Raw genomic sequence first — 14,669 nt, 5'->3', positions numbered from 1 at the left:
TCATCTGTTTTGTACGGTTAATCTCCGGTCCGAAAAAGGTTAAGCATAACAACGCTTAATAATATTTCCAATGTTGAACAAACGATCGACTCCGTAGGTCCAGCCACTGGAATTCATCCCTCAGCAAACCGCTTAAAACACGCCCTTAAACGCAGTAGCCGGTGTAAAGTCCACTGGAAGTATTTAATTCCAATTCCAGGTAGCTTTAAATATCGATTGTGGATGTCTTTCGAGTTACGGTAAAATATGAGGAGATGTGTGAAAGTAATTCGCATGTACATTTACAAAGAAAATCTTCTTATTTAGATAATTATAGATTCGTCTTAAAGAGAATTCGATAGTGCTTTAAAAACAAGTTTTATTTTTATTAATCTCCAAAGATCCAAAATTGGACAAAATTAGGTTGACTTTAAAAGAAAATCAAACTCTTCCCCGTTTCGTTTGCAAACTCTTCAGTGTTCAACAGTTGAACTTGCAAACGGCCCACTTTCCATCAGTATCTGATGAAGTCCGGTCGGGCACCTAGTAAGAACCCGCCATTTGCATGAAATGTCCCGGAGTGTCATGTTTGAATATTTACAACCGATTCATCGCGCCGCACCATGAAGGCATGGTCATGTACTGCCGTGTATTTTTATGCGTGTTTGTATGCAGATGCACCCGATCCCGGTCGGCGCGTTCAATACCGGTGCACTGCGCCCCGGGCCAGCCAGAAAAAAGAAAACGAGGTAAACGTTTAACAAAACCCTCCGTCAAACATGCCGACCAGAAAAGTGCTGCGGCATATTCCGGCTCACGAACTGCTGGCGCCTCATACGTACCGTACCCGTGTTCCGGTTTTGCTGCGGTGTAATAATCAAACGTCCGAATCGGGAAAACGTGCCTGCAGTCGGGAGGACCGAGTGGTCGCATGAGTTCCCTGGCCCATCGCCGTCACCGTGGTCGTCGTCTTCGTCACCGGGATCGTTCGACATTGGTCAATCAACCGGCGCGCGGAATTACACCGAAGCGGCAGTCCGGTGGATGTCCGTTGCGAATTTTCCTCTCCTCCCATTCCTCGTCGGTTGCTGATCGTCGACAAGCACACGTCCGGTGCCGGTGGACAGAATCGGCAGCAATTTGTTGCTACCTTTCTGACGTCCCGCCGAAGATGGCTTAACATATGCAACATGCAAACGATGCGCGGCACCCGGTACTTGCTGTCCGTCGACGCGGGACATGGCAGTACAAAAACAAACGCTCACAAAACAACTGTTGTCGAGAAGAAAAAAAAAAAAACTTTCCCGAGGGCATGACACCGCCTTCTCGCACTCCGGCTTGTCCAGTGCCTTCCTTCGTCTCGGCGCCGACTTAATAAATAATTCATAAGCAGAGATTTTGAGCAATCCGGCGGCAATTTTTACGGTACCAATCAATTTTGCGCTTTGCCAAAAGCGCTATTGAAAGGGAGATAAGAAAGTTTTCGTTTGCAAAACCCCCAGCACAATGCAATGGTGGTAAATGTTGTGGAGAGTGTAACGAGTGTCGGCCGCAGAGCGAAAGCGTAAAACATACATCTTGGCAAACGTTGATGGGGATTTTTTTTATCAGCGATTATTTGGGGAAGATCAGCCCGACCAAAACATTCGCTTGCCCATCCTTCTGGCCGATGGACATGCTGAATATTTTCACGCACGGCTCCGGGTGTGGTTGAAATCCTTTACCGAAGAGCATAGCTTTCGTAGCATAGCAACGATCGAGCGATGAATATGAGCGAAAAGACGAAGAGATGCTAAATAAAAGCAAACACACAACAAACGCGTGAATTATGATTATTAGAAGCTGGTAGACGTTGCATAAGGCTGTAATTTCAAAATGGTTAATTATACCTTTTATTCTGATGCGTTTGATGGAAGCAGTAGTGTTGTTAAAAAAACATCTTGGCAGACAATCAAGTTCCACCTTTCCTTCATAAGTTGTTGTGTCCGAAATATCTTTTAAGCGAGGAAAAAAAAACATCGGGCAAATATTAATTAAATTACTTATGAAGAAACATGCAGAAACAAAACCAAAATATAAAAAACCACGATAAAAGGAAAAAAATCATACAGTCGTAACGATCGAAATGGGGACACAGGAAATAGCACATTACGCCTAACTGGCCAGATGAAAGTGATCTGTAATTTTTGCGCCATTTTCACCCAACACTTTAATTTGCACTCGTTGGAAAACCAGTACCTCCCCGGCAATACCGCATCACATGACACGGCCGCGCTTAATAACACATTGGCAAACGATTACCAAGTTTGGCTGTACTTGTCAGCGGCATGGGCTTGTATGCGGCAAGGCAACTGAAATCGGCACTTATTGCCCATCGAGACGGTTGCCTCATCTGGAACCGATGGTCGTTATCTTCCCGACGGCTTTGCAGATTTCCGTTCACACTTAATCGACGTCTTGAACGGTGCACTTTGTGAAATTTTGTGAGCCAGTTTGCTGATGTATTTTCAATAAATAATAATTATCCTAATGACGAGCTCTCTGTCAGGTAATATTTCATCGTTGAGCAAGCATTATGTTGTACAAAATGCAGGCTATGCTAAAAAACAACCTCCTCAAATCGACGTGTCCAAATGATGGCAAAAACTCCAATCAACTGTAAAGAGTACTTGGCGCGCGTCATAATGAGTTGCAGTTTTTAATAGAAAACCACAGAACAAAAATTCCTTACTCATTGTACGGTATTCTTAAGACTTCCACTTACGGTTCCCTCTTGCTTGATGTCTTCCATTCCAGAGAGGACAAACATCGGCTCGGTGCAGCGATTGCAGCCTACCTGCAGTATCAAAAAATCTGCGGCTCAAACATTCCGCAGGGTGGTGGCGGCCAGCAGAAGAATTCCCTCTCGCCCGGTGGCTCGGATAATGGCCGGAAAACACCCACCTGGCTGGATCTGGACATCTACTCGACGCAAAAATTTCTGGAAACCGTTGCCGGTCCACTGCGCATTCCTTCGCATAAGAGGTAAGAGGCAGCTGGTTGGTAGATCGTTATCCGATTAAACAATGTGCTAATCATGCGTTTTTCCTCCCCGTCTTATCGTCTCTCTTTCCCAGGTACATTCAGTACTTTTCCGGGTTGCTGTCGGGGATGATCAAGATGAATTCAGCCTCACTGTTCCTGAAGGCGATACGGGTCGAATCTCCGCCATGCTTGCACTACCGTGCCATAACCGTCAACAGTGAGTGGCGCAGTTTCATCAAAATCTTCGAGGGCGTCCGGTGCCTCTTCACGTCCGATATTTATGTCATTCCGCTGACCACGCGGCACTTTATATATGAGATTAAATACCCGCTACGGTTGCGCGGCGACATACTGGTGCGCTGCTACCAGATCATACCAAATAACAACAAAGCGAACTACGAGAAGGAACTGATCGCCTCCGTGCAATTTCACACATGTGCCATAACGGAAAAGGAAGTACAATTCAAAAAGGGAGATCTAGACTTGGCGTGCGATGGTAAGGATGACTTTTTCAGATAATCCTAGGAACTGAGGCTTAATCCGTCCGGGTTACTCTGTCCTTCCCCACAGATGAGCGCTTTGCGGCGGAACATAAAATGACGTTCTGTTTCGATACCGTGCCGACCGAGCGACCAATGATCCTGGTTTTTCAAGACCCACTCGTAAGGATAGAGTCACTGGCGGAAAACGGCGATCATCTGGAAACGATTAATGAAGGTAAGTTTATGTTTGATATATTTGCTTTTTTGGCCACTGCACATCGTCAATATTTTAGAGACCGCTAACGAAGGATATTTTAAATATTGACGATCAATCGACCTGCTCTCTCTGATCTTCCATGCAATGCGCCTACAGATAGGCAACACACATAGCTTTAAGATGTAGAATTTGAATTGAGTCTTGGAATATGCTTTAAAGTCAGTTGGTAGACAGTTAACATGTGCATGCATTTAATTTAACACCTTTTTGACACTTATTACTTAAAAAAAAATTATGTAGAATCCGCGTGAATTTGATTTACTTTTCCATGTTCTATTTATGAAAATGGAAAACCGAATACGAATTTTACATATTTCATTAAAGCCTTTTGCACTCAAAGGTATAACTACCTTTAGAGGTGTATAGTAAGAAATATCGACACGTTGGAAACATGCCATGGATTTGTTCCATCTTGTTATCTTTCTTTGTAAAGTAAACAGGTAACTTGTTTTTTCTTGCCATTGCTATTGACTAACTGACCACATCAGCTGACATCAAGATTGAACAATGTCGGGAAGTTATAAACAAAGAGTACATTTATAGCTATCACAAAGCACATAGTGTTTGTCTTTAGAGAACCTAATGATTCATCAAACGTAGTTTATACGTTGTGGTAAGTTCAAGTCCGATAAGTTTTTACCAAGTAAAATAGAAAGTACGTTGTTCGAAAAGAAGAAAACTGCCCACATAGGATCGCTTTTTACCAACGTTTGATTTATTAACGTTTTAAGTTAATGGGTTATTTTTAAACCCGCACCCGCAATGTTTCTCCGCTTAGGGCCAACGTAGGGAGCTATTTCGGTGCTTCCTTCCTCTTCCGAACCTTCTACTTGTTGCTACAGTTGGGCGTAGTGCGGAAGCTGATTCATCAATTCATTTGTAGCAGAACAGCCGCCTGATACGGCAAACAATGAAAACTGTTTTTCGTTTCTTTAAAGTTTGAGTAGTAAATCAATTTTAAACTATTGATTTGCGTAAATGGTTCCACAAGTCTAATAAACAGGACTCATAAAGTCGTATCACAGAGTCAACAGAATAATTTCCGATCCTTTTCCTACAAAAGGACGTCATAAATTTTCACAGATTTCCTCATCGTACGGTTGGTTAAGGAAAACTGTTGTGTCTAGCAGAACAGGAAAGTAGCTTCTTGATAGACTTCGGCATTATTTCGCTCAACTTGACATCATTTCGTTTCCCCTTTGGCGCCATCAGTTTCTGCGTGTCGCATTACGTCAGAGGGGGAGGGATTTTAAACGGATAAAGACCTGTGTCAGAAGCCCTTAACAAGCGGTATCATCTCTCACCATCCTTCCCAATGGTTACCGCACACGTTTGACACGCTTTCCGCATCCCTCTCGCATCCGTTCGCCCCATTTAGAACAACCGTAAAGAGCGTGCCATAGATTACGATCGATTTATTGGAGCGTTAAACAGGCAAAGGTTACCGGTAATGCTCGTGTGGGAAAGGTTAATTTATTGATTGATTGTTTTATGATCGCCCGGAGTAGGTGTGGCGGTGGCCGCGTTGACGGCGATGGCGAAAATGATTGTGTGCTTTCCACGGATGCACAGTGCCAGTATTCACCGTGTGGCCTTGGTCGTGGTGTAACCTTCAGCGGCACGAGTTTATGCGACGAGCTTATGCTTCTTGTTGACGTTTATCTATGTCATCAGCTAAGCGAAGAGCGGATCGATAGAAACAATTGTCGTATTGATTGCTATGGGAGGTATCAAATTATCCCTGATAAATGTTTACCGTACTTGAAACCTTAACGTTCTTACCAGCGCAAATAACTAAAAAATAAAGCAAATGTGTATGGTAAATGATTAATTGAATTTTTTCTAAGTATTACGATTATGTTTTTCATTAAAATGATTGGGTTCATTGGAAAAAAGGCATATAGCCTCCATCAAGAAATTTATGGTAATCTATTGAATTTGAACAGTGGAATTGAAGCGGAAAAAAACAATCGTTATGCTCTAGTTATTTCCGTAACCAATCGATCGACCTCATGGTCATCTTACTCCGCTGATTCAGGTAGTAGATACAGTACAAATCAGTTGTAACTGATTCTAAGACGCAATTAATATTCTTGCATGCGTAATGATGTTGGTAGTCGTCCATTGATTTGTATAATTTAGTGACGGCCATTATCTTAACGTAACTTTTTAAATCCTATTGATGGTCTTTGGTTATGAAATTACCATTTTTTCTTTTAAAATAAATTTTTATTTCCCTCTCGAAAAACATTTCCGAAATTTAGCAAACCAGACCGGAAGTTTTTGATTAAAGTTAGAAAATTGTTTGTTCTATGAGATAAATGGTATTTTTAGAGAATAAGGTTATTTATATTTGTTTGAATGCCGCTAGGTTCTTTTCATCCTTCGCCTCTGTTTACATGGGTTATGTTTTTCCTTTCCTTGTGTTGTTTAAGCTTCCGTAGTTGAATTGTTATCCATTTGTAACTGTAATTAACACAATGATACCGGTCGGTACGGTTAAAATATATTGTTCTTCTCAAAACATTATACATTTCATCTGACTAGTAGAACCATAGCGGGGATTTACGGGTAAATCGGCGGCGGCAACATGTGTTCTCTTAAGGTGCGTCGTGTTCGTTGACGTTGTTGTCGTAACCCTAGCCAATTGGATCATATTTCCTCCCGTTTATTGCGGTTCACAGCGGCGGTTCGACTGCCTTTCACTGTGGTAAAATTGTGACTTTATTGGTTATATTTATATCCAATAATTCAAAAGTGCCATCGTCTTCGTTAGTGGATTTTCATCTTCAATCTCAAAATGTTTGAAACCTGTGACAAACGATTGTGTTTGTCTTATGATTATCTTCTACACCTTTTCTTAATAAATGTTGGCCATTTCGTTGGCCAGTTTTCCCCTATAGTTACTACACGCCAACACAGCCAAACCCGCTCGCAGCATCGCGTAGGATACCACACTCAAGCGTGTGGAAATGTCGGGAAAACTGGTACCCGAACTCTCCCAGTCTGGCGACTAACCACGACGCGATGCGTTTGTTGTACGCAATCCAGACGAATCGTGCGCGTGAAAAATCCACCCCTGTCTGGTGTGGGTACGTCTGCCCGATTCTGCGCTGGCGTGTACCGCAACTTGCTCGAAGACTTCGCGGATGCGGTCTACTCGTCTGCCGGCATGTTTCGGGAGTCGTTCCCGGGTCGTGTTCTGGTGCGGTGCGGTTTTCGATCGTGTTCGAGTGCGTGTCGTTCTAAAGTGTCCCATCTGAGGGAGGCACAATGTGGCTTGTGGTGACGACAACGATGATAGCGAGTGGACGGAATCGTTACCGATCGTGATAAAAAGCGACGTGCCCAGTCTGCGTGTCGCGCTTGCTAAGTTGCCGTACCGCGAGTGCCATTTCCGATGCAAAACTGCACACCTTCGAACCGGTTTCAGCGGCATTCAGTAAAATGTGCGTTAGAGAAACGCCGATTCCGACAGCGTAAATCGATACTCGGCACACACGGGGTTGGACGAGTGAATCATTCCGGGCGATAAGCCGTGGTTTATCAGCGCACCTTCGTTTTGACTCGCCCCAGAACAAGTGACGGATTGTGTTTGTTTGTTGTGGCTGTGCCCGGCCGGGAAAGATAAAAATGCTCCGCTGTAAGTGTGGTATTCTTCGACTATTCTGTTCGTTTTTCTCATTCCACTCTGAAAGATATGATTTCTACGTTGTTCAACCCACCCCCTTGTACACGCCTGATAACTGAACCCGAATGCCTTATCGATCGGTGGGCCAGAAATTGTCAACTCACTTTTTGACGCGACCACCTCAAAGGTCAGTCACTGGCTTGTCTGGGAAGAAAAATGGAAGGAAGTGAAGAAACACGACTTGCCACATTCAACATTTTACGACTATATAGGACACGGTGGGGGACCTATGTCTATGCGTGTGCTATTTTGAGTCGGGTTGAGAGAAATAGTTATGTTGCTTATGATGGGACAACTAGTATCCGTCTCACTTTTACTGCCGACGTGACGTCAAACCACTTGTTTGAGTTCGAGATCGTAATTATGCTGAAACCCCTCCATCTTTCGGTTCGGGATGCTGATAACACCTATTTTGTTGTCACGTAAATTGTTATTCCGATTAGCGTTTGCAGTAAAATGAAATGTAATTTTGTACTCATTTTCACACAAAGTTGAAATGTAATTTGGCAACACCTAAATCTAACCATTACTGTCGATGACTTCATAGGAAATCCGGTGAATTATTCCATCTGCGGCACACTCGTCCATCCGGAGCCGGTTGAGTTCGATGTACGATCGATATTCTATTAATAAAATTATGAACAAACGTTCGTTGTTATTGCCCGAGCTGCGATTTGTTATTGTTGGTCGGTGGCGCGGTGGTTTTTAATTATTGCCGACAAAATTCCATACCCTTTCCTGTGCACATGCTTTCGCACCATGATCGCGATCGAGAGTATACAATTTCAGCTCGCTCGGGGGGAAATGTTTGCTGATCATAAATCAGAGTGGCAAGAAATGGGAGATCGGTGTTGTTCACCACCAACTTGACTGTACACGAAACTATTATTCCGAATGAAGTTTTCAATGGAAGTCCGAATGGAGAAAGTCGACATCCTTCAGATGTTTTATAACATTGCACTGTTTTAAATAACATATTTGAAAGACATATTTTTCTTGTCAAATCATGTTTCCTACGACTTGATCAAGTTGTATCAAAAGAGATTCAAATTTTTTAACCGTGTTAAGGGATCATATTGTTGATTTTAGAAAAAAGGTTGTCTACGAGACCTTGGTGTTTAGTTTATTGACCACTTTACTCGCGGTTTCTCTTTATAGACCAGTGTGCATTTTTTACACAAGATCAGATTTGGTTTGTTGCTCCCTATGATTGCTATACACGCAAGAAAGGGACCGTTGCCTCCATGGATGCTGGGTAAGGGATTCTATTTCGGGAATCGTCTAGCAAAGCGGCCTCTGAGGGGCATGGTCCCACTGGTGGCTGTGTAAATGTCCGAACAGAGCACTGGAAAGGGTGTCTAGGACCAAAGAGCGGACTAGCTGCGACAGCAACCATTGCAAGTCCAGTTACACCCACGCCAAAATGGCGGTTCACGCGCAAACGCGCTGTCGCTCGCGCGTTGTTCATGAGGGGTGTCGCTGTGTCGCCGATATTTGTTCAAGATATGATCCAAGGTGCAGTTTGCACTCGAGTGGCGGGTTCGACCCGGTTTGCTCCGTTTTCTGGTATCAGTTTCGCCTGCGAACGTCTGGCAGTGGCGCAGAATTGACCTGCCGCCTTCAGTCCCTCGACATCGCGGGCTGCGATTTTCCACACGGCTAGCCCACGTGGAATGTCCGCTTCGGGAGACTGCGATTGGCGTACAGGTTTTGCTTCAACGAGCAGCTCGACAAGCCTTCGCCATTTCGGTGCAGGCGATGGTAGGCTGACACCTTCGTTTTTGGAGCGAGAAAGAATTCCTAAAACGGGGTGCTAAAATGTACCACCGAAGAGATTAGCGACAACAGTTCACGTTAGCCCGTGGGCAAGTGCTGCTGCGTTGTGGCGTTACTTCGGTGTTGAAATGTTTTAGAAATGTCACAGCAATTTCAAAATATCAGTGAAGTCCTTTTCCCTTGTTGCCGCATCTTCGCTCTCTGGTTTCTTGAAGAAAAAATTAATACACATTCGCCCCAAACGTCCCTGCGAGACTGTTCCACAAGAATGCACAAATTTTCGATCAACATTTCCTAAATTAAATTTCCCGCCTCTCGCTTTCCGGGCTCGCCTCGAACTCGAACCGTGACCGTGGTTCCTGTGTGTGTGTGCGTCGACGCGAACACCATCTCGCCCTGCGGCCATAATCACGGATGCGCCCCAAAACATCGTTGGTGGGCTTCGAATTAAACGTGTCTCCTTTGGGGCCGGACTTCACCACTCCAACAAACCCCCCCTCCGTGCTCACCTACCACTTCGCATTTCATCACCATCACGTCAAAGGTTGGCCCAAAAAAGGTAAACTGATTAATATATTTATATTGGCCGCTTCGATGCTTAATTACACTGCGCTCGACTGCAGAGCCCGCAGGCCGCCGATGTTCGTCTTTTACAGTGCACCCTAAAATGCATCGGAGTGTTTTGACTGGACTGGTGTGTTTGCCGTTGCGATTTGTCTGTCAATGCCTGGTGTGTGTTCGTTAGCCGGACGATAGCGATACACTTTTGTGGTTCATTAAGGCAGACCGATCGGTGTTTCTTGTGCATATTTAATTATGCTTCGTTGGGTTTGAGATTGACTTTCCTTCTGATTGGAGGGCGTGCGGTTTTGCGAGCGAGTTGTTATCTTGAACGAAGAGTTTTGCTTTTTCTGTCTGTTTCGCTTATCAATTTTCATTTATCTGTCTCATGTTTGCTTCGTTAAACCAAGGCAATAAATCAATCATTTTCCGCCAAAAAGGTGTAATTATTATTATGTTCACGGCAATCATTCAATTGTAGAGTTGCGTTTTTCGTTATTAACAAAAATGGATTCCTTGGAGGGAATGAAATGAACACGGAATCATCAACTGATTCAATACTTCTTTCTTGTGTGTTTTGTGTGTGGATAATTGTAGATTTTTGTTTTGTGTGTGGTGTTTCATTTTTTTACTAACCAACACAGTGTTTCCTATCTCTTCAAAAATACCACCCTGAATGTGCACGTCCGAATTAAATGTGGCATCGTATGCTATCTTGAAACGGATTTTCATATTTATTAATCTCCTTGAAGAACACTTCACTTAAATCAATACATGAGGATCATGTCAAAAGACAAACATTGACCCTTCCATTTGTCACGAGAGCACTGCTTTGTGAGGACAATCATGATCGTACATTAGATTGAAAGTGTGTGTCTGCTTTGATCACTTCAAATAGTAATCGATGATCAAGTAAACCATTTCAATTATGACCACTTTAATCGAACACATATCGTCTCGACGATGAAACCGATCTGACACAGTTACATTTTCTTTACTGACCCATACAATACCATTGAATAAGGGAGTCCAGGTTTTCTCTTTCCCTTGCGACCTTAAACTCCAGAGTGGTGTTTACGGGAAGATAACAGCCCGCTTTGTATTTGCCGCCCCCTGCCCCAAGGACTGCATCCATCGAAATGCATGATCTGCACTTTTAACTTCAATCATTGGCTCGGATGAGAATCGATCGCATCTTCCATGATGCGGAACCCTAATTTGAATATAATACGAGCTGGCGCCGATCATAATCCGTCGCGCTTAGCGATACCATCAACCTGATCGAGACGGTTAAGCTCTTCCCCGAATTTGTAGTTCCACGGGAAATGCCTTACGCTGGGACTAAGGTGAGCTCGCCGAAGGTGCAACAACTACAACGCCAGCCACGCGCTGGTACCGTTTTGCGAGGAAGGCAATCAAGACCGATGTAGTCCAAATTTGGAAGTAAGTTCATTCCGAATCCACGGGGGAGGTCAGACAAATGGGGGGGCTGTGGAAAGAAACCCAAACTGAGCCAGAAGGTCGCCGGGTGTAACAATAATGATGCCTTGTTATGTTGCTTGAGGCTCCGAGGCTCTCGGCAAGTTCGCGAGCTCTCTCTCTCTTGGCCCGCTCTCTTTCCCACTTTGGATCTTCGCTTATAGACAATTTTTCGTGAGGTCCGCGAAGGCCTTCGTCGGGAGGATGTTGTCGCCTGTAGCCAGCGAAGCGTGAGTTAGTGTCCGCTGATTGGTTCGCCGCGCAGGTTCCATCGATTCCGCGAGTCCGTGTAGTTCGATTTGCATATGTAGTAGCTTAGTGGTGTGTGCTTCGCTTTTGCCTGTTGCTGCCAATGTACCAGCCCTTAGTGCGCCTAGTGAACCCTCTGTTTGCCATTCGTTTCACCCCGTTCCTCAGATGAGTCCAACCACACGCAGGGGCCGCTGGATGGATCGCTTTACGCGACGATTCTGAAGAGTCCCAAGTCGCCGACGGCCCCGCCGCACCTCATCTCGCCGCCGGCCGAGTTCAGTAACGGGAAGCCGATCCCGAACGGAGCACCACCGCCGCCAGTTCCGGAGCGGTCGAAGACGCCGAACTCGATCTACCTGAGCCACAACGGTACGCCGCGCACGACGCCCGTGCCGTTCAGCGTCCACCCCGGCCAGCCATCGCCGAGCCCCGGGAACGGGTCGGTTCTGAGCGATTGCGTCAAGGTGACCAGTGTCAGTAGCACCAGTAGCTACAGCACCGCATACCAGAGCGCAAACCAGAGCGGTTCTACTGGGGAGCCTGTAGGAGGAGGAGGTTCTGGGACTCCGGCAGCCGGTGCGGGCAGAAAATCGGCCGATGGGCGCGAATCCGTCCGCAGTCCGCTGACCGTGTCCATGGACTCGGGTATCTCGAGCAGTGGCCCAGTTAACCGTAAGTTGTCCCTCGACGGAACTGTCTGGACGATCGCGAACATCGTCCGCCTCTCAATCACCGCAAGCATCGAAATCCGGCCCCACGGGATACTGATACAGTTTTCTTCTTCTTCTTCTTTCCTTCTCTCTTTCTCCCACTGTGCTCTCGTTCTGTTTTCGGACACTTATTCGCGGACACTCAGGTCGCGCGCAGGGATCCAGCGTTTCACCGTCAAGTTTTCCGAGTCAAGCTAGTCCGCAAGGTAGGTCGATGAACAAAACACATTCCTTCCCGGCTGCTTGCCAAAACTTTCCCACTTTCCCGCCACACCACAGACAAGCACACATACACACACAGCATACCTGTACACACGTTGTTTACCCGTTTGGAGGGCTTTCAGTTGGAGTGTGCCTTCCCGAAGAGGGTTTCGCGTTTTGCCGACGAGTCGCCATAAAAGGGCGTCTGAATGTGGTTATCATCATGCCCGAGGCCCGGCCCCCTCCCCGGTTGCCTTCAGAGAGTGTGGCCGTCCGGTCCAAGCTTCCATTTTCCGGCATTCGGCCACTTCCCCGGACGAAAGAGAGTGGTCCACGGCACAAAGGGAACACTATGAGTTCGCGGTGAAAGACTTTCAGGCACCAGCTCCAACCTGACCAGGATGTACCTATGTGTCTATGTGTGTGTGTGGCTGTGTGTGTAAATGTTCACCTGTACTCTGGATATAGCAGTTTTCAGCTGAACAGAAGTCCCGTTTAGGGCACCCCAACTACTGACGTTGTTGGCAGGTTGTCCTCAGGCGGGGACACTCGTATTCTCACCGGTGCAGTGTGATGATGATCATTCACCCCCCCTTCCATCCCGCGATCGATGATCTTGCACGTTGCCATTTATGCAACCATTCCCCTCTCGACTGCCTTCTCCTCCTCGCCCTTTCCTAGGCGTGAAGGCAAACGATCGATAAGAGAAATCAATCTCAATACTGGCACCCGATGCATCGAGACGTCGGGGAAAGAAGTTAGACCCTTTTCGAGATTAACTGTGCCGATACAGTTTCGACACATACGAGCACAGTTAGGTTGTGCATTGCGCCGCTTCGGCCGATGCTGCCTGTCCTTCACGGGGACAGACCCGTAAGCAGCTCGCGCTTGTCCTTATTTTGTGTACCGTCTTTTGTCACTTTCTCTCCGTGGACCATTTCACTATCGGCCCTCACTCCCTCCCCCTAACTTAGCCTAACGCTCGGTGAAGGTATCGGTTTGGAAAAAGATGTCACCTATTTCCGCATTGATTTTCATCGATTCTTGGAAGCGACGTGTCGAGCTGGTATTTTCGCCGGGATGGAATGGAATGCAATGTGCAGTCGCAAGAGCTCAGTGCGGGTACCGCGGTTGCGGAGCTTTCATTTTTTCTGCGCCATTTTCCTTCCAGTGCTCCTGGAAGTTGCACCACCTTCGTGTTGATTGATAGCAAGCTCGTTTTGCTCGCTTTTGGGTTTCCATTTTTTTTTTTTTTTTGTAAATCTAAATCGGCAAAATATTCGTCAAATATATTTATTCATGTGCCACAACACCGAAAATAGCACCGGGGAGTTAAGATAAAGTGTACCGAGATACAGCTTAAACGTCAATCAATGTATCGATCATGAATTATTAAATGACACGTTTTCCGAGCCGGTAGCGGTTTGTTTGTTTTTCCTTCCACCGTCGCCTGTTTACAATCGTTTTCTCGAAAGGCATTGACGGTTTTTTCTCTCCTCATTTTGCACGGCTTAGGCACGATTAGCCCGCGGTGGGAAAAAATATGCCCTTTCTCCCAACGTGCGGCCCTTTTCGTAGCTGGAGTACGATTTTATCCGCTTTTTGTATGATTCTTGTTAGGTTTTTGCTACGATTGGTTGTTTTTTGTTTTTTTTTTAGACGGCATGTTAGCATGAAAGCACGTTTGAGTGAAATATTAAATGCACATAAGTTGATGCAATACATTCACGAAACATACAGTTTAGGTCAAGTGATTGTATTATTCCTGGAGTAAGTTATGTTTTGAAATGAGCTAATTTTATGTATTTTAAAAGAAAAACCAAATAGCTAGAAAGGGAGTGCATTTCTTCACTGCCCAAAACCGCCTCACTTGCTGCGATTTAAACGCCCATCCTTGCCGTCCTTAAGTCCGCTGAGCCCATGCCCATAAGTTGAGCAGCATGAATTAATTTATCCCGTAGCGCACGCTGCCGGAATGAAGTTTTGACGAGCGAATCGACGGACGCACGCGATAGAGTTTTCTCGCGCATAGTTTCTCACCTTTTTGCTGTTACCCGTTCGAGATCCGGGTGGACGGATGGGAAAACATGATTTTCTATTGCCAAACGGTGGCTTTTCCTGTGCTCCGCGCGCTTCCCCGGCTCGACCGTTTCGGGGCTCATCGATTATGTGAACTGTTGTCGACGATGTTTTTCGTCCCGTTTCTGCCAACCGTAGTTGCACATATTTGGAATAAT

The 14,669-nt window shown here is 45.6% G+C and overlaps 1 protein-coding gene across 1 annotated transcript in view; it reads left to right on the top strand.

Annotated features, from left to right (window-relative positions):
- LOC131271585 (tensin-1) overlaps positions 1-14,669 on the top strand; it is a 112,156-nt gene that overhangs the window by 75,688 nt on the left and 21,799 nt on the right. The window contains exons 6-11 of the mRNA XM_058273069.1: positions 2,776-3,003; positions 3,096-3,499; positions 3,574-3,720; positions 9,774-9,788; positions 11,687-12,193; positions 12,378-12,437. Coding sequence (XP_058129052.1) covers positions 2,776-3,003; positions 3,096-3,499; positions 3,574-3,720; positions 9,774-9,788; positions 11,687-12,193; positions 12,378-12,437 — 1,361 coding nt within the window. The remainder of the gene's footprint in view (positions 1-2,775; positions 3,004-3,095; positions 3,500-3,573; positions 3,721-9,773; positions 9,789-11,686; positions 12,194-12,377; positions 12,438-14,669) is intronic.

This window comes from Anopheles coustani, chromosome 3 (assembly GCF_943734705.1).
Source record: "Anopheles coustani chromosome 3, idAnoCousDA_361_x.2, whole genome shotgun sequence".
Lineage (NCBI taxonomy): Eukaryota > Metazoa > Arthropoda > Insecta > Diptera > Culicidae > Anopheles > Anopheles coustani.
The sequence above is the reverse complement of the archived record's forward strand: the minus strand, read 5'-3'. Positions and strand labels throughout refer to the sequence as shown.